Source organism: Fukomys damarensis, unplaced genomic scaffold (genome assembly GCF_012274545.1).
Source record: "Fukomys damarensis isolate Sample0158 unplaced genomic scaffold, DMR_v1.0_HiC HiC_scaffold_35, whole genome shotgun sequence".
In the NCBI taxonomy this organism is placed as follows: domain Eukaryota; kingdom Metazoa; phylum Chordata; class Mammalia; order Rodentia; family Bathyergidae; genus Fukomys; species Fukomys damarensis.
This window is the reverse complement of record NW_022900947.1, coordinates 5,185,834-5,204,615: the sequence shown is the minus strand read 5'-3', so window position 1 is coordinate 5,204,615 and position 18,782 is coordinate 5,185,834. Positions and strand designations below refer to the sequence as shown.

At 47.9% G+C, this 18,782-nt stretch overlaps 1 protein-coding gene across 18 annotated transcripts in view; it reads left to right on the top strand.

Annotated features, from left to right (window-relative positions):
- Positions 1-18,782, top strand: part of Slc2a9 (solute carrier family 2 member 9) — a 145,717-nt gene that overhangs the window by 20,604 nt on the left and 106,331 nt on the right. For all 18 annotated transcript variants that reach the window (XR_783811.2, XR_783812.2, XR_783814.1 and 15 more), the window contains one exon: positions 12,486-12,646. Coding sequence is in view for 14 of the 18 variants with exons in the window: in XM_010641841.2 (XP_010640143.1) it covers positions 12,486-12,646 (161 nt within the window). In the remaining 4 variants the exon portion in view is untranslated. The remainder of the gene's footprint in view (positions 1-12,485; positions 12,647-18,782) is intronic.

Sequence of the window (18,782 nt, the reverse complement as noted above, 5' to 3'; positions counted from 1 at the left end):
GCGCGAGAATGCACAGCCCCCTGGAAAGAGCTCTGTAATCTTTGAAGATTGCTCCTGCAGCACAGAGGCTCAGGGCTCATCTCAGTAGAATGAGAGAGATGCTGGGAACGCCCTGCCTCCTGGTTGGGGCCAAAGAGAAAATGAAACCTTCTTCATGGTTTCAATAATTAAATGCAACGGTCAGGCTGCAAAGGGGACAGAAGGTATCCTCAGCTCTGAAAGTCCTGCCCTCCTGTCCACTGCTAGCAACTGCTGTGTCCTCTCCCATTCATTCAGCACCCAGTCTGGAAGCAGCTGTGGGAGCCAAATACTCTCAAGACCCCAGAAGTACAGAGGCCTCATTCCACCTGGGCGGTCAGCTAGCCACAGTCCTCCCCAGAAGCATGCGGTGGGGAGGAAAAGCCACCCCAACCTGCAGATGCATGATCAAGTCACAGAGGAGCTGGTGTTTCAGGGTCCTCAAAACCCTCACTAGATCCTTTGTGAGGAGAACTCTGCATAGGCGCATGGTGACCCTTGTGGTTTTGACTTGTCACAGTGAAGGGACACAAGGCAGAATGAGCAGAAGGAAGAGGTACAAGGGCTCAAAGCCCAGAAGAAACCAGGCTCAAGCTGCCAAGGGTCTCCTCCAGCAGATCCACACAGGATGCTTGCTGTCCTCCCCCAGCCATGAGCTGGGACAGCTTATAGGAAGTTTGTCTCCCAGGGACAATCATTAGAGACCCAGAGGCCAGTGTTTCCAACAGCGGCCACTCCAGTGGGCCCCTTTGTTTAGCGTGTAAGAAACCCCAGACTTCAGGAAGCTCTGGCCACACTTTTTACATGATGGACCAGGCACCCACTGAGCCACCCTTGCCTGCTGTGGGCATGGTGCAGCCCTGCCCAAACCTAGGCAGCAGCGCACCATCAAGTGGGCCTTCCCAACTAGAGCAGTCTCAGCCCTGCTGTGTGAACTTTTGTCTGCCCCGGATGCCTCGGTGTGTGAATCTGGTGATTTTAAATTACACTGCAGGGATTGTGTGCCCCTATGTTGAAGAGCCTGGTTTGGTGGTGGTGCTTTTGGCAGGACTCTAGTACCATTTCTCCACTACATGAGCCTGTATTCTGGTGCCATGTGTCTTTACCCACCACTGGGGCACTATGGACATGAGTCACTCTCTTATGTGACCTGTGAGTGTACCCTGGACCCTTCACAAATGTTCTATTTATGACCATTTTTTTTTGGTGGCCCTGAGAATAATTGTAGATGAATGCATGACATGTTCTTTGTGAAGCAATAAGGAACATTAATATCGTAAAACAGGCTACAAGGTAATTTGCCTCCCGGTAGCCTGCATGCGGTGGGGAGGAAAAGCCACCCCAACCTGCAGATGCGTGATCAAGTCACAGAGGAGCTGGTGTTTCAGGGTCCTCAAAACCCTCACTAGATCCTTTGTGAGGAGAACTCTGCATAGGCGCATGGTGACCCTTGTGGTTTTGACTTGTCACAGTGAAGGGACACAAGGCAGAATGAGCAGAAGGAAGAGGTACAAGGGCTCAAAGCCCAGAAGAAACCAGGCTCAAGCTGCCAAGGGTCTCCTCCAGCAGATCCACACAGGATGCTTGCTGTCCTCCCCCAGCCATGAGCTGGGACAGCTTATAGGAAGTTTGTCTCCCAGGGACAATCATTAGAGACCCAGAGGCCAGTGTTTCCAACAGCGGCCACTCCAGTGGGCCCCTTTGTTTAGCGTGTAAGAAACCCCAGACTTCAGGAAGCTCTGGCCACACTTTTTACACGATGGACCAGGCACCCACTGAGCCACCCTTGCCTGCTGTGGGCATGGTGCAGCCCTGCCCAAACCTAGGCAGCAGCACACCATCAAGTGGGCCTTCCCAACTAGAGCAGTCTCAGCCCTGCTGTGTGAACTTTTGTCTGCCCCGGATGCCTCGGTGTGTGAATCTGGTGATTTTAAGTTACACTGCAGGGATTGTGTGGCCCTATGTTGAGGAGCCTTGTTTGGTGGTGGTGCTTTTGGCAGGACTCTAGTACCATTTCTCCACTACATGAGCCTGTTTTCTGGTGCCATGTGTCTTTACCCACCACTGGGGCACCATGGACATGAGTCACTCTTTTATGTGACCTGTGAGTGTACCCTGGACCCTTCACAAATGTTCTATTTATGACCATTTTTTTGGTGGCCCTGAGAATAATTGTAGATGAATGCATGACATGTTCTTTGTGAAGCAATACGGAACATTAATATCGTAAAACAGGCTACAAGGTAATTTGCCTCCCGGTAGCTGGCAATTTCTTGTCATCATTTGGAGGACGAGAATTGCAGAGTTCAGTTTGTTGCCAGAAGTGTGGCCCTTGAGTTCTCGGACTGGGAGATAATGGTAAATTATTCATAGGTTCTTGGGCCTCAGAAATACTCATTGTCTACTAGGTGCTTTATTTCACAAATACAGAAATAATGATATTGACACCAATAACAACCATTGCAATTTCTGGTTTTTATTATGTGCATTTATGGGCCCAGAGCTGTGCTTAACACTCAACTTCACATAACTCCACAAGAAAAGCAGTGATTTCATAGAGGATGGGCTAGAAGCACAGAGAGGTTAAGTAGTATGCTCAGCCACCCAGCAGAGACATTACACAGGGCCAAGAGTAGAAAAAAAAAGCAGATGCCAAAGGTGCACGAGAACACTGCCCAGCGGGGCAGAGCCTCTTGCTGAAGGTCTCAGAAGGCCTCAGTGGTGCTTGCAAGGCTGTCTCCTTTCCTTTAATCGTGTGGCCTCTTGTTTGTTTCCTAGCAGTTTAGGCTCTAGGTAGTTCTAATCATAATGTACATACTCTACGATTAATTCATAAAATATCCCATCAGATTCATTATCTCAGACCAAGTGGAGGACCCTCCTCGCTGGCCCTGCCTCATCACTCCAAACTCTCCAATAGGCTTCACGCCACATGTATGATGGACTATTCCAGATGACAAATCAAAGCTGTCCGTCCCATGCCCACCCTTTCAATTGCTTGCCAGGGATACACAGAAGTATGTGTAGACTCCACAGGCTGCAGGCACAGCCAGGAACCACCAACCCCACTTCCTTTTCCAACCTTTTCTCCAGTGCTGGGCCATCTTCCACCTCACTGGGCCATTTACAGCCCTCTGTATCAACACATGGCCTCCAGCTTCTGCACCTTCAAAATTTTGCTCCTGTCTGCCATCATCCAGCGTAAGCCCTGGTTGTCTTGTCTGCTCACAGGAACTGGACCAGGCAGCCTGATTCCTGGAGTCTTGTTTGGCTTCCTGTCATCATGTACCTGTATTGTCACTGTGCACTTACTTGGCTGTCCTCGCCACTAGAACTTGAGCTCCTTGAAAACAGGGGACCAGAACTTGAATGTAGAAGACAGAATAGAAGCCTGGGCCCCCAGTGATGAGGAAGCAGATATGTACAAATAGAAAGAAAGGCACAAGAATGGGCCTCCTGCATGTAGGTCCAGTGGAAATGGAGAACATGGGCTCCAGGAAGAACATGGCCCAACATGGGCCTAGAGATTAGCTGTCACAGTAGTCTAAAAATGATCTTTTATTACAGAATGCTTTCTTCACATAGAATCTGATAAGTTCCCTCAAAATATTCAAGGGAAGCTGTCAGAGACCTGTGACTCCAAGTCTGACACCTTTTATGACTTGGCCTAAGCCTTCCCTCCTTTCCAAAGCCTTGTGTCATAGTGTAGTCATCAAGGTTTGAGCTTTGTGCTTGGATAAACCAACTGCTATAACAAATAAGTCTTGAGTCTCAGTGGCTGAACACAATGAGAGGTCCTATGTGTGTTGCCATCTGTGTGCTTGCAAGGCTGTCTCCTTTCCTTTAATCGTGTGGCCTCTTGTTTGTTTCCTAGCAGTTTAAGCTCTAGGTAGTTCTAATCATAATGTACATACTCTACTATTAATTCATAAAATATCCCATCAGATTCATTATCTCAGACCAAGTGGAGGACCCTCCTCGCTGGCCCTGCCTCATCACTCCAAACTCTCCAATAGGCTTCACGCCACATGTATGATGGACTATTCCAGATGACAAATCAAAGCTGTCCGTCCCATGCCCACCCTTTCAATTGCTTGCCAGGGATACACAGAAGTATGTGTAGACTCCACAGGCTGCAGGCACAGCCAGGAACCACCAACCCCACTTCCTTTTCCAACCTTTTCTCCAGTGCTGGGCCATCTTCCACCTCACTGGGCCATTTACAGCCCTCTGTATCAACACATGGCCTCCAGCTTCTGCACCTTCAAAATTTTGCTCCTGTCTGCCATCATCCAGCGTAAGCCCTGGTTGTCTTGTCTGCTCACAGGAACTGGACCAGGCAGCCTGATTCCTGGAGTCTTGTTTGGCTTCCTGTCATCATGTACCTGTATTGTCACTGTGCACTTACTTTCAGTCCGTGGACTGCCAGTTCCCAGGCAAGGACACCATGGTGAAAGGGTATGGGGAAACAAAGAAGTTCACGGTGGCAGGAACCAGAGTAGGGGAACAGCGTCAGAGAGAAAGGGACCAGGGACTATTTTTATGACTTGGCCTAAGCCTTCCCTCCTTTCCAAAGCCTTGTGTCATAGTGTAGTCATCAAGGTATGAGCTTTGTGCTTGGATAAACCAGCTGCTATAACAAATAAGTCTTGAGTCTCAGTGGCTGAACACAATGAGAGCTCCTATGTGTGTTGCCATCTGAAGTGAGTGGGGACCTCTGTTCCATGACGTTATTCAAGGACTCAAACCACTGGAGTAGCTTTGGTCAGGACTTTGGCATCCTCTTCTGGTGTCTCAGGGAATGGTCAGCTAACAAGGAAAGAGAAGGAGCATGAGGAAGGCATATAAACTCTTAATCCTTTAATGGGCAGAGACAGCACATCAGTTCTATTCATATCCCTTGGGTAAGAAGTAGTTACAGGCCCTCTTCCAGATGCAATGCTCAGAGAGGCTGATGGGCAGTCCCATAGGGGATGTGTTTGTCACCTCAAGGTGTCTGATGTCGCACTGGCTTTCCCATTGCTAGGACACGATGCCCAACATCCATATCTTAAAGGAGGAGGGGTCTATTTGGCTCAAGGTTTCAGAGGATTCAGTCCGTGGACTGCCAGTTCCCAGGCAAGGACACCATGGTGAAAGGGTATGGGGAAACAAAGAAGTTCACGGTGGCAGGAACCAGAGTAGGGGAACAGCGTCAGAGAGAAAGGGACCAGGGACTATTTCAGTCCCAAAGGTCCCACCTCCATGGCCCACCCTGGTATACCTAGAAGTATGCTTTATCAATTCCCTACATGGTACCCGAGCCAATGAAGCTGACAGTTAAGCTTCTCAGTCACAGCTATTCGCAGCACTTCTGAGGATGGCTAGAGGGCTGAGTGAGATGAGGAATATAAATGATGCATGCTTAGCAGTCGATCAATAGTCATTCCACCGGTCCTCTTCTCTCAGTAGTCTTTCAACATACAAGGGAGGTATTGATACAATCCTCTTTATATTTTCTTTTTTGGTTTTGTTGTTTGGGGATTTTTCTTATTAAGTTTATTGGTACATTTTAGACATACAATATGGTGACATCCATCATTGGGATCTTGTACCTTTACATAACTTACCTTGGTTCTTATTTTTTCCCCGTTCCCCTGCCCTCCCATCACCCCCTCCAACCTTCTCTATTTACAAAGACTGTTTCCATGTTTTCCTATCCCATATTTATTCCTTTCCCTTCTTTCTTTTCCCCTGCTCCTTTCACTTCTCCTTCCCCTTTGGACCTTTTCTTCCTATTACACGTTATCTATTATACAATTTGATCCTCATTTACACTTTCAGTTTCTCACACTGGAGAAACTATTTGGTATTTACATTTGTGTGTCCTACTTATTTCACTTAAGAGTATGGCCTCATTGTGCATACATTTAGCTATAAATGTCTCTAGTTTCTCATCTTTATGGCTGAGTAGTACTCCCTTTTATATAAAAAAAAAACCCACATCTTTATCCAGTCTCCAGTTGTTGGGCAGCTGGGCTGTTTCCAAATTTTAGCTATTACAAACTGTGCCACTATAAGCATGGGTGCTCATATATCGCTGTGGTATGATTCTTTTAATTCTTTTGGAAAGATACACAGCACAGGAATCGCTGGGTTAAGTGGAACCTCTAGTCCTAGTTCTCTGAGGTATCTCCATATTGATTTCCATGGTGGTTGCACCAGTCTGCACTCCCACCAGCAGTGGAGCAGGGTTCCTCTTTGCCCACAGACCTGCCAGCATTTGTTATTGGTTGATTTCTTGATAGCAGCCACTCTTTCTGGAATGAGGTGGAATCTCAGTGTTGTTTTCATTTGTATCTCTCGAATGACCAATGATGTGGAGCATTTTGTCATGTTTGTTTGCTATTTCTACTTCTTCGTTGGACAAATGACTGTTCATTTCAGATGCATGTTTTTGGATTGGGTCTTCAAATTTGGGAGGTCTGATTTTTTTCCTCTTTGTATTTTCTACATCAAGAGTTAGAATAAAGCAATGTCTAAGTTTTGGGGTCTTGACTGTTCATTTCAGATGCATGTTTTTGGATTGGGTCTTCAAATTTGGGAGGTCTGATTTTTTCCTCTTTGTATTTTCTACATCAAGAGTTAGAATAAAGCAATGTCTAAGTTTTGGGGTTAGGCGTGGGCTTAGGTCTTGACTACACACACCAATGGGGAGAGCTTGGCTCTCCCATTCCTCAGCTGCCCCACAGAGAACTCTGTCATGGGCAAGATGAGCTTATAAGTGTCCATGTCACAGGTTCGCAACTATGTGGTATGTGGCAAATATGACAAGTGAGATCCTTGTTTTATTACATTCTTTATGGAGGTTACTGGCACACAGCCCAAACCCCATGTAAAACATGAACATGTGTGTAAGCATGGCACACTTGCACTACAGCTTGTGTGTTCACAGTTATCAGTTTCTGAAAGGTCAGACTTTGTGCCATAAATCAGCTCTGCAGCTTTTACCAGCAGACTTTAGTGACCACATGGGACTGTCAGTGGGTCACTGCTCACTCCACGGCCGCAAAAGAGACATTAGTCACCAATGGAAGCACTTGGAAAACAGCTTCAGGGAGCCTTTGAGATGTTTGTAGGGGCTGCGGACCATGCAGCAAATATTCCAATATTCCAAGATTTCCTTGGAGACTTCTGCTCTAATATTTCCCCAAATTAAAGAAATATCAGCAGCCTCCCAAAGCAGCACTTGGCAGTGAGTGATACAGAAGCTCTCCCTTCTCCAGTCAAGGCCTGGAGGTGCAGCTCAACACAAAGGAAAAGAGGTTCTTTTCTCCAAAACAGCATTATTTGATTTACTTACATCAGTTCCAGGAAGCTGGTCATTGCTGCAAGTGCGGTAATAAGGGGCTTTCTAGACTGGGCATTAGCTGGGCTCCTGGCAAGAGAGCTGTTTGCTTGAATTATACAGGACTGCAGCAGGGAGGAAGACCAGTCTGTTTGGTGGCAGGAGGGGTGCCTGTGAATTGCTGGGTTCCTCATTACTCACAGCGGCTTCTCTGAGCAGCCCTGGCCCTGTACATCCTCACTGTAGCTCTTGGCTCATCCTATGGTCGCCCTGTCCCCTTGCCTTAGCAGTCATCGCTGTCTCTTCCTGGTGGACTTTGCTCTTTGGGGGTTTGCTGTTGTATTTACTAAGGTCTGGTCAAGTGTCTGGAGCACCCAAGGGCTCAACTAGTTTTTCGTGAACTAATGCACCACTGTACTTAGTTGCCAACTCCCCTCCTTCATCTTGAATTTCAGAGCCCAGATATCGGAGTGATTGTGTTCGGGCCTTGAGGTCAGCAGCTCCAGCACAAATGCCCTTCTGCCACATGTGAGCCAAACAGCCATCAGCAATTCATGTCCCTCTCAGTCCCTTCATTTGTAAGCTTGAATTGATCACACCTTGTAATGACTCTTCCAGAACTGCTTTAAAAAGACAAGAATGATGGGATAGGCATGTTCAAAGTGAGGGGGAAAATTTGGGTGCGGGAGAGTAGTGGCAGTGAGTCTTCCACTGTGATCTATTTTTAAACGTAATCATTCACTGTAAGTTTTAATTGCACCGCATATCCAGCATGTTCAACCTCCCCTGTGACAAGTGGCCTTTGTTTCCCACTAGAGCTCATGGGGAAGGAAGGGATCTTCTGATGCCGGGCAGCCATACAGGGTGGCGAGTGCCCCCTGAATTTGCACCAAGTGCTCCACGTTCAGCCACAGCTAGAGATGTTGTGTTTGTTCAGAGAGGCTGTTTGTGGCACCTTGGTGAGGGCCTGAGGGTCGGTGTCACAGGGCCTCCAGCAAGAGGGGCTGGTGGGGACTGGTTGAGCGATGGGAGTGGTAGAAGTGTTTTGGAAGTAGGGTGAGGGTATTAGCTTTCTGGGGCTACTATAATGATGCACAGTAACATGAGTGACTTAAGCAACAGAAATGTGTTGCCTTACAGTTCTGAGATATGAAAGTCCAGGATCGATGCGTTGGCAGTGTTGGTCCCTTCTAAGGGCCATGAAGGACCCACCATCATGCCTCTCTCATAGATGGCCATCTTCTCCCTGAACCTCTGAACTTTGTCTCCCCTCTGCCTTCCTGCCTGGCCCCAAGATTCTCCTCTTTATTAGGACACCACTTGAATTAGGCCAGAGGCCACCATAATGGCCCCATTTCAACCTGCTTACTTCTGGAAGAAGGTCACATCGCAAGGTACTGAGAGTTTTAGCACACGGATTTTGAGGGGACATTATTCAAATCACAATGGACAAAATGAGGGAGAGTACTGTAGCTAAGGTGCTTGGGCCAAGGGCAGAAGTGAAGAATGAATTCATGGCTTTTGGCTGAGCACCTGGAGAACTGCGGTGCCACCCACTAAGGTTGGAGGAGCAGATAAAGAAAAGGAATTCAAGGGCAGAAGTCCAGGCTGATCATTCCCATCCTACTCTCCAATGATTGGTCACTTAAGGGTCTCATACCGCAACACAGCCAGTGGGATAATAAAAGGTTTTCTAGAGTCTTCTAGGAAAGTTCTTCTTAGTCCCAGTAAATCTATTAGAGGCCACGATTACTTCTCCAGCCATGTGTAGTATGAAGGTATGTGGCCAGAATTGCTCCCAGGAGCCATTCTACAATTCTGAGTAGATGCAGCCCCAGGATGAGCTCAAACTGTGCAGAGCATAGAGCATAGTGAAGCCACAGGAAGCACCTGTGAGCTCATCCGTGGTCCAGAGCCACCAGGCCAATACTACTTTAAGCTCTCCCCTTCTTCGAATCTGCATTCACATAAGTGTCTCGTTGCTCAGTCAAGTTGGGGTTTCCTGTTACTCGCATTCAAGAACACCCCTTCATGATACAATATAATGCCAGCTCCATGCAGTTCTTGTTTCTTTGAGATCTGTGTCTGTGTTTGCTTTATCTCTGTGTCCAACTCATGACCCAGTTCTCAGTTTGGTTGCTGAACAATTAGAGGACAATGGCGGATTAGAGCATCTTGTGCATGAAGGCGTGGGAATGCCCGCGTCAGTAGGAAGAGCCCTAATGGGTAGTGTGTTCTGGCCTTTCTCCATGCTATTGAGAAGGAAGCTGTGGAGACAGAGAAAATGGGAAGAGGGTGAATATCATGAAGGAAGAGAGTACTACTCTTCTCCTCCTCTCCTGCCACTGCACCATTTTCTTACATCTGAGACGTGGAGTCTTCTGTGCTCCCTTTGGTCTTCTCCAGTGCCGCCTTCCCTAAACCAGAACCAGAAGTCCTGACCACTTTATTTGGGAAACGGTCTCACTAAGTTGCCTAGGCTAGCCTTGAACTTGAGATCTTCCCGCCTCATTCTCCAAGTTGACGGGATTACAAATCCTGTTTATTTTATACTTCACAGATCCATCCACTTCTGTTGTCTCCAAGGCTTAGTGCAGGACCCTGGGACCTTTGGACCATGCAGTGCCCCCAGCAGATACTGATGTTCTGCTTCTCCTCTAGCTACCCTCTAATCTGCTTGTCCTCTGTAGCCAAGAAATCCTCTGAAAATACAAATGCACCAGTCCTCCTCTTGCTTAAAATCCTCTAGTACACCTAGAGTAATATCCAAGTTAAAACTGTGCTCATGACCATGATCATGGCCCATACGATCAGGTCTTCCAACTCTGTCCAGTCCACCCTTTCCCCTTCCTGTCCCCTTCCACCTGTGCTGGCCACTTCATTCCATGGGCATCCTATGCCTTCCTTACCATGCTGCCATGGCACTCGCTTTTCCCTCTCCCTGGAGCATTTTTCCACTATTCTTCTAAAAAAGTTGTATGGTGGGCAAAGGGTACCATACTTTAAAAAGAGTATATAAAATACAAATATACATCTCATGTATGCACAAACACAACTTAAAGAATGATTATGAAGTTGGGAGCCCAGGTAACCACCACCCAGGTTAAGAATAGTAGGTCCTGCTGAGTATCCCTCTCCAGTAATGTCTACACCATCCCCCTAGATAACCACCAAGCTGCCATTTGGGATGATTATTTCTTTGCTTTTTTGTCATTTTCTGTCTATATGTAATTCCACCCACAGATTTCCAGTATTGCGTATCTTTGAATTTTATATACGGAATCATAATATGCATTCCTTTGTTTCTGTCTTCTGATCAGTATTATCTTTGGTGAGATTTTGCTATAGTTCGTACATGTTTATGGCCGTGATGTTCTTTATTACTAATCTGCAATTTATCCTTTCTACTGTCATTGGATATGTGGGTTGTTTCCTACTTGGGATTATTATGAGCAATGCTTTCCCCTTGTTGAGATACAATACCCAACATTCACAGTTAAAAGGAGAGGTTTATTTGGCTTCAGGATTTAGGAAGTTCAGTTCATGGTGAGCTGGCTTCAAGGCAATAGCCTCATGACAGAGGGTGTGGTGGAACAAAGCTGCTTAGTTCATGGAAGCAGGGAAGCAGATCAAGCAGATCATGGGAACAGTGCTGGAGAGGAATGGCTTAAGGACCATGTATAGTCCCAAGGACCATATATGTACTCAAGGCCATGCCGTACATACACCCAAGGCCACGCCACCATGATCCACCCAGACACACCCAGGAGTGTGCGTTACTAACCTGCTAGGTCTTTCTTAGCCGAATGAAGTTGACAAATTAGGATTGATGGTCCCAGGTACCAAGAACATTTACATAGCTGTATCCTAAGTCCTGCCGGGAAGTCTCTCAAGGAGATTTTCTAGAAGAGGATCTGCTGGGTCATAGGCTAAGGGTGTCTCCAATTTGACAAGATGATGTTGAACTGTTTCTGAGGTGGCTGCACAAATTAAACGCCCACAAGCAGGGCACACATCTCATCATTACTGGGTCCTCCCAGATGTTTTAATTTCTAACCTGGGTGGGGATTGTGTACAGGCTCCACATCAGTAGGGAATACAGTTCCAATCTCTCATGTGGCCCTCACAACAGCCCAGAAAACTCACTTTGCAGATGAGGAAGCCAAGATTCAGCAGACAAAGCATTGTGCTGGGATTCATCCCAGATGTGAGACCCCGAACTATGCTTTTCCAACAATGTCATGCACTGGCTCTGCTGGGACTTAGGAGCCATGTTTGGTGGCAATTGGTCACTATGAATATGTTGGAGATTGACCTGTCCTGGGGAGCTTAGTGCCATGACCTCAGTCTTTGGTGTGCATTAGAATTACCCAGTTCTTGTCCCATGTCCAGTGACAGCGATGAGGACCTAGAGGGTATGAAGATGTATCTCATTGTGGTTTTAATTTCCATCTCCTTGGAAATTCATCCTAATTATGCTGAACATACTGTTGTTGCCTCACTGACCACTTGTGTTTTCTTAAGGGTCTGTTCAAGTCTTTTTCCTCACTCCATTTATCTTCCAATTGGCACATTAGCATTCTTTATGTATTATGGATACATTCCCTTTGTATGTTTACAAAGTATGCTAACAGCCTATGACTTGTCTTCATTTTTTGATGGCGTCGTTTAAATAATGTAAGACTAAGTTTGATAAATTCTCGATGGTATTTTTTCTTTTATTGTTATATGTCTTATATCTTTAATCATCCTAAGTTACATCTTTTGATAGATATGTATGCTTTTAATACACCTTTAAGGTGATACTACTGAGCATTAAAATTAGAGAGGCCCAGGTACAATGATTATCACATTAACTTGGGGGCAGATCTGCGTTTCACTCCATGTTTAGTACTTATGGAAAAAGTCACTCTATTTCTTTGAGTATCAGTTTCCCTATTTGCAAAATAAGATGAAAAAATTAGGGATCATTCCTAAAATTTGTTAGATGAGTCCAGTGAGATAAAGCTCAGACAGAATTTAACAAAGGGCTGGCCATGAAGAAAGTACGCTATAAAAGTTATTTTGTTTTGTATGCTGGTTTGCTTCAAGTATCAGAATGGGACAGAAGGAAATAATATGGTTTGTTGTTTCTTTCCAGTACATCAAGGCCTTTTACAATGAATCGTGGCAAAGAAGGCATGGACATCCGATAGATCCAGATACTCTGACCCTGCTCTGGTCTGTGACTGTGTCAATATTCGCCATCGGTGGACTGGTGGGGACATTAATGGTGAAGATGATTGGAAAGATTCTTGGGAGGTCAGTTGGGGCCATCTCTGGGGCTTCCTTCCTTGTGGATCACCACATATCTGTGTCACAGTCAGGATCCCTGCGGCTAACAGAACTCCATTCAGACAGCTCAGCTGCACAGATTTCAGTGCCCAAAGGGGAAAGGGAGAAAATAGGGCCCCAGAGACCAAAGAACCAGGGGGCAGTGGGCTGATGAGTGGGAGATGAAGTTTTGGAATGGGAGTAGGGGGCTGGGATGTGTCAGAACCACAGAGCCCTAGAGGGGAGGAGCAGGGAAAAAATAATCTTACCTCAGTCTCCTCCTACATGCCAGTCTCCTGCATGTGTCTCCCTTTGGCCAAACCCAAGTGGATCCCTAAACCAGGGAGTCTTGTGGTGCCACGTGGGAGGGCTGGCTCCCTCAGGAAGGGAAGAGGGTGGATCTGGGTGTGGGGACAAATAGAGAGCACTCAGCCCAGCCTTGCAGATTGTTCCTCATGAGCACATCTAGGTGTGCTTTCTCCTGGTACTGGGGATCGAACTCAGGACCTTGCACTTGCGAGGCAGGTGGCTGCACCACTGAGCTACATCCCCTGGCCCTAGGTCTGCTTTCTAAGAAAGTCAGCTGCTCAGATCGTCTTCCATTGTACGGCTGTGTGATCATGTTTAACCATTCCCTGTTCACAGATGTTAGGCTATTTTCACATCATTCACATTACAAATAAGGCTGCAGTGAATGTTTGTTGAAATTTCCTACCTAAGCCTTCTCCAGTTAGATCCACTTTACCTTGGGAGCCTTATTCCTAACTTATTTTTGGTACAAAGCCTTCTTTTAACAATGAACCGACTTAATAATAAATTCCCCCAAACACTGTTTTCTCTCTATCCTTGCTGCTGACTGTGTGGGAACTCTGGAGGTTTGTGTGGAGAGTAGCTTTGTGAACTTGAATTACGAGTCTTCGACTTGCCAGCTAGATGGCCTTGGCCAAGACATTGATTTATTTGAATCTCAGTTTCCTTATCTATAAGATAGGGAGAATAATTCCTGCCTGCGGGGCATGTTACATGTCCTAGACAATATGAGTGGAGAAAGAAAGTCATTAGTAGCTCAGTAAGCAGGAGCTGTTGTTATATATGATCCTTCTCCCTGTCACCTGGACATCCACATATGGTGACTGCTCAACAGGCGCCCATATTGCATCACCCTGAGCAGGGATTCATCAGCCTAGAAAACCTCTCCAGACTCAGGGGCCACAGAAAATCTACTCAGAAGGCTCCTGCCCATTCCCTTTCCATGCGCCAGCAAAGAGCAATTTAGAAAATTGAATTTCTAGGGCTGGCTTCCCCAGTGCTGGGACAGGACGCCAACTTGAAAGCATCCATGCGGTGCCCACTAAGCTCTGCGGTCCCTGGGGTGGGGTAGGAGAGATGCTGACACTTCCTTGTCCCCAAGGCCATGTCCACAGCAGTGATTAACAGGAACTTGGTGGCAAGGAAGCACAGCTATTGCCTAAGGTAGGGAGAGATGCCATTTTCTGAGATCTTTCCATGCTCCAGGCGGGCGTACCCACGCTTCTGCTTCATTTTCTCTATGGTGGGGTCAGGAAATGAGGAGGGAGTCAGAGAATTGGGGGTGTCTGTGCTAAGTGCTAACTCATGGGGCTGAGATCAGGCTGGAGCCCATTCATGGTGTGGTCTCGGCACTGTGGTCTCACCATGGTACCAAGCAATGTCTTATTATGGTCTTGCTGGCAGTGGTTTTCTGTAAAGTCCAAGACTGTTGGGAAACAGGTATGTGACTGTCTGGCACCAGACTGGTGTCCCTGGCCAGAAGCACTGTGGTGCTGTCCCTAAACCCCTGGCCGACAGATGCCAGAGCCAGTTTACAGTCCTCCTGCCTGTCCTGGTTGGAGTCAGCCCTGCCCAGGCCTTGTGGACTGTGACGTTTTCCTACCCTGCCATGGCCATGGCCCTTCTGCACTGAGGATGTCTCTTAGGAGGTGTCTGAGGCTACTCAGGTGGAGTGAGAAAAGGAACCGTGGCTGGAGGCTGCGACCCAGCAGGTCCCAACTCCAGCACGCACCGGCAGTGTGACGTGAGGTGTTGTGATCTCATTGCTCAGCCAGGATTTTTCTTGTGTGTAAAATGAGGTTCCTGAAAGAAGCATTACCAGCTCCAACAGCTTGGCACCTAAACAAGCGATGAGAAAACATGTTTGAAAACATGTCGGATTTCAAAGTGACGGTGGAATCCTCCCACCAAGCCAGTGGGGCCAGAGCTGTGGGGCTGCACAGAGATCAGATCAAAGGCTGCCGGTTATTATGCCCCAAGCAGCTGCCAGTTCCTGTCTTCATCGTTACAGGAGGGAAAGCTGAGTTGGTTTGATGTTCAGCCTAAATAATAACTCTGCAGAGAGGAAAAGAGCAACAACAAGAAAAGAAAGCTACCGTTTATTCACCTTCCGCTCCATACCAGTGCTTGACACGGTAAATCATTTACTTCTTCAAACCCTGTTTGCCTGTTATCTTTGCTTTATAAATGGTGAGGGAGAGACCCTGGAAGGTGGAACAATCTACCTTATTGCCAACAATGAGGCTGAACTGGAATTCAGATGCAGGTCTGTTTGAAAACAGGCCTACGCCTTTCCGCTGATGAGGGGCTATTTGAAGCTCCTTCTCCTTTTCTCTTAGTCTTTCGTCACGGGTGGGGATTGGCAGGGAGGCAGGGAAGCTGGGCTCGTGGTGGAAGGGTGGGGAAGGTACAGAAGCAGCTTGTGTGGTCCGAGAGGAGGTGCTTGAGTGTGGCTAGGGCGGAAATCAGAACCGAGTTCTCAGCATTCAGGTGGGCTGGTTATGGGCAGCTCCAGCAGTGGGGAGGCTCCAGGCGCGGTGGTTTCCTGTGTTACTTGGGAGAAGCTGGGCACAGGAAGCACAGGGAGCCCGGCACAGGCTCTGAAAGTGAGCCACATCAACTGCCCTGGGCCTCAGGGCTGCAGGTTCCTCGGCTGCTCGACACCCTGCTGGGGACTTCAGCCGCCCAGAATTCTGGTGGCATCCCCGGCCCTCCTCTGGGGTTGTCCATCTTCTGCTTGCACGTCTGTAGTGACAGAACCTCCTTCCCATACAAGACAGGACAGTGACCATGTTGGGTGGGGACACTGGCCACAGGCTCAGCTCCAAAGGGCTCATCCCACTCGTGGTCGTAGAGTCACAGCCCAACTGTTTGCTAGGGACACCATCACCCTCACCGGCTCTTCCTGAGCTGGGTCATTCCATCACTCCACAGGGAGGACCGTGCCTGTTTTCAAAGCGCTCCCGAACTCTCCTCCTTGCCCCTGTCGTTAGATCTACATCTTCCCTGTGGAGCAAAGCACAGGAAGAAGCCATAAGAAATCTCACACAAGCTTTGAAGTCAGATCCCGGGTCAAATTTCAACTTCTTGGCCAGCCGCGTAGGCACTTTCACCCGTGCAACCTGCACATGTGAGCAGCGCCAGGACGGGGCACTGTTTTGAGACTTGGCCTTTGTGAACGGGAGACAGGTCTGGTTCCAGGGCTCGGCTGGGGAGCGACTCATTATGCAGGTCGTTTTGATTCTTGCTGTGAATGGGAGTGGAGGTGTAAGAGGCAGCTGGCACGATCCTTAAACCTGTAAAGTGCAGATAAGCAAACCCCACCCAAGACGATAGTTGAATGAGATCAAATTTATAGTGTCTCATGTCACTCAGGAGCAACTGGAGGCCTGTGGCAGGAATCCAAAACAAACTGGCTGAAGCCCAAAAGGGAATTAATTGGCTAAGATAACTAAAATACAATTTGGCTGAATCCAGTGGCTCAGATGATACCAAAAAATAATCCAATCCATCTCTTTCCTCCGTCTCTCGGCTCTGCCTTCCCTGGGTCGGCCTCACACCCAGGCAGCCTCTCCCACAGAGGGTCAGGTGGCCCGGCACCGAGACCCTCTTCTTCCACAATGAGTCTCACTGACCTGAGTGAAGTTTCACGCCTCCTGGTGTTCCCAACCGGAGGTAATGCCACTCCATCAGGGGACATTTCTTGTTGTTGTGACTCGGTGCTACTGGCATCTAGGAGAGGTCAGAAATGCTGAGAAATATCCTGCAATGCACAGGACAGTCCTATAGTGAAGAATTTTCCAGCCCCTGATGCTAACAGTGCTGTTTCACAAACCCTGACAAATGCCATTCTAACACACTCGGATACCCTGTGGCTGTGAGGCCTACTGGTGAGGCCTGTATTATGTGCCCATTCCTGGAGCCACAGTGGGCAGAGATGTGAGTACCTCCAGCCCTGGCACAGAGTACAGGCTGGAAGTCTTTCCAGAGGAGATCGGAAGGGCTGGTCCCTGAAAAAGGATGAATTTTTAGCAAGCCAGGCATGTCATCCTGTACTCCTGGCAGAGAGCAGGCTCTCAGAAGTTCTGTTCCTTTCCTCATCTTTTTCTACTTCAAGCTTCCTTTAGAATGTGTCTTTATTTGTTTGCAGTAGGGAATCACTTTAGTTCTGCAGATGACTGCTGCAGGAGTACAGTCCCCGTGGCAAGCATGTCTTAGTCTGCTCAAGCCGTCATAATAGAACACTTTGTACAGGGGAGTGAACAGCGGGCATCTGTCATCTCCTGGTTCGGGAAGATGGAAGTCCAACCTCAAGGTGGCAGCCGCTTCTTGCTGTATCCTCATATGGTCTTTCCTCTGTGTGTGCCATCCCTGGCGCCTCCTCTTCTTAAAGGGACAGCAGTCATATTGAATTAGGGCCCCACTCTTAAGATCTCATTTAAACTTAATTACATCCTGGAAGATCCAACCTCCAAACGCAGTCTCATTGAGGGGCAAGGCTTTGACATTATCTTGAGAAAGCGCTCATTGGTGGGGCTTTTGGAAGCTGATTGGATTATGGGGGATCCTAGCTGACCAGCTCTACAGAGGTGGGCTCTGGTGGGAAAAGACGCGTCACTGGGAGAATGACCTGGAAGTGTTTATCTCCCTTTCTGGAACCTCTCTTCACTCTCTGCTTCCTGGCTGCCATGACATGAGCAGCTCTCCTCTACCCAAACCCTTTCACTACTGTTCTGCCTTGGAGCCAGACAACTATGGAGAGTAACTGTGAGGCAATAAGCCTCTCTTTAAGTAATGGGTGTAGAGTATTTGTCCCAGCAGCAAGATAAGTGACCAGCACATTCATGAACTTTGGAGGACATGATTAAGCCCTTTTAGAGCATATATCCTGTGCTCCAGGCAATCTGTTCTTTCAGGTGGAACTATCTCAGGAGGTCAGCTCTCTAAAAGCAGAGCCTGAGGAAGGGGTTGGGGTGCATGGGCTTTGCTGAGGGAAGGCTCTTCAGGAGCAGCCTGTAAGGTGAGGGAAGCAGAGACGCAGGGGAAGGAGCCAGCAAGGCTGTGCTCTCAGGTCAAATTTAGCCTTGTCCAACCCAGGGGAGGTTCTGGAGCAAAAGTCATGCCACAAGGTTACCCCACTTGAAATAGCCCATCGCTGGTCTGCCATTGTCTACAGGCTGCCCTGGTGTCAAGGATTGAACTTCTGAGCCAATGCCAGTCTGCAGGAAGAGCACCCAGGGCTGTGGCATCTGACATTTCAGGGCTGGATGACAGGGACAGAGGTCTGAGCACTTTCATTTACCCAGACATTTCCCCAGATGGGGCCCTGCTGGTTATGGAGAATGAAATGAAGGACTATGGAATTCAAGCCAGGAAGCAGGAATGGATGACACGAGTTGAGTAACAGATGTGGAAACAGGGCATGATCTTGACCTGTAGACCTAGTGGAGCTAAAGAATTGTTAGAAGGTATGTGGAGGCAGCCAGTGTCTGCAGTGGATTCCCACAACACTGGGGCTTCGTGAAAGGTTTTTTCCCAGTTCCAACTGAAACGGTATCCCCTGTGACTCTCACCAATTGGTTCTCATCCTGGGTATCAAGTTAAGCATGACACCATGGAAGGAGGCTCCCAGGCTTTCTCTGATCTTCTCTTGTCCAGGAAAAATGTCCCAGGCTCTCTGACATTTCTCCAGTCTCTTCCTCATCCTGTCACTCTCCCTTTCTGCCTGGGCTGATAACTTTTGGGCTCAAACTGAGGAGGGTCTACACTACTGGGGAAGCTCAAAGCAGTGAACCAGGTGCCCTGGATGGTGTTC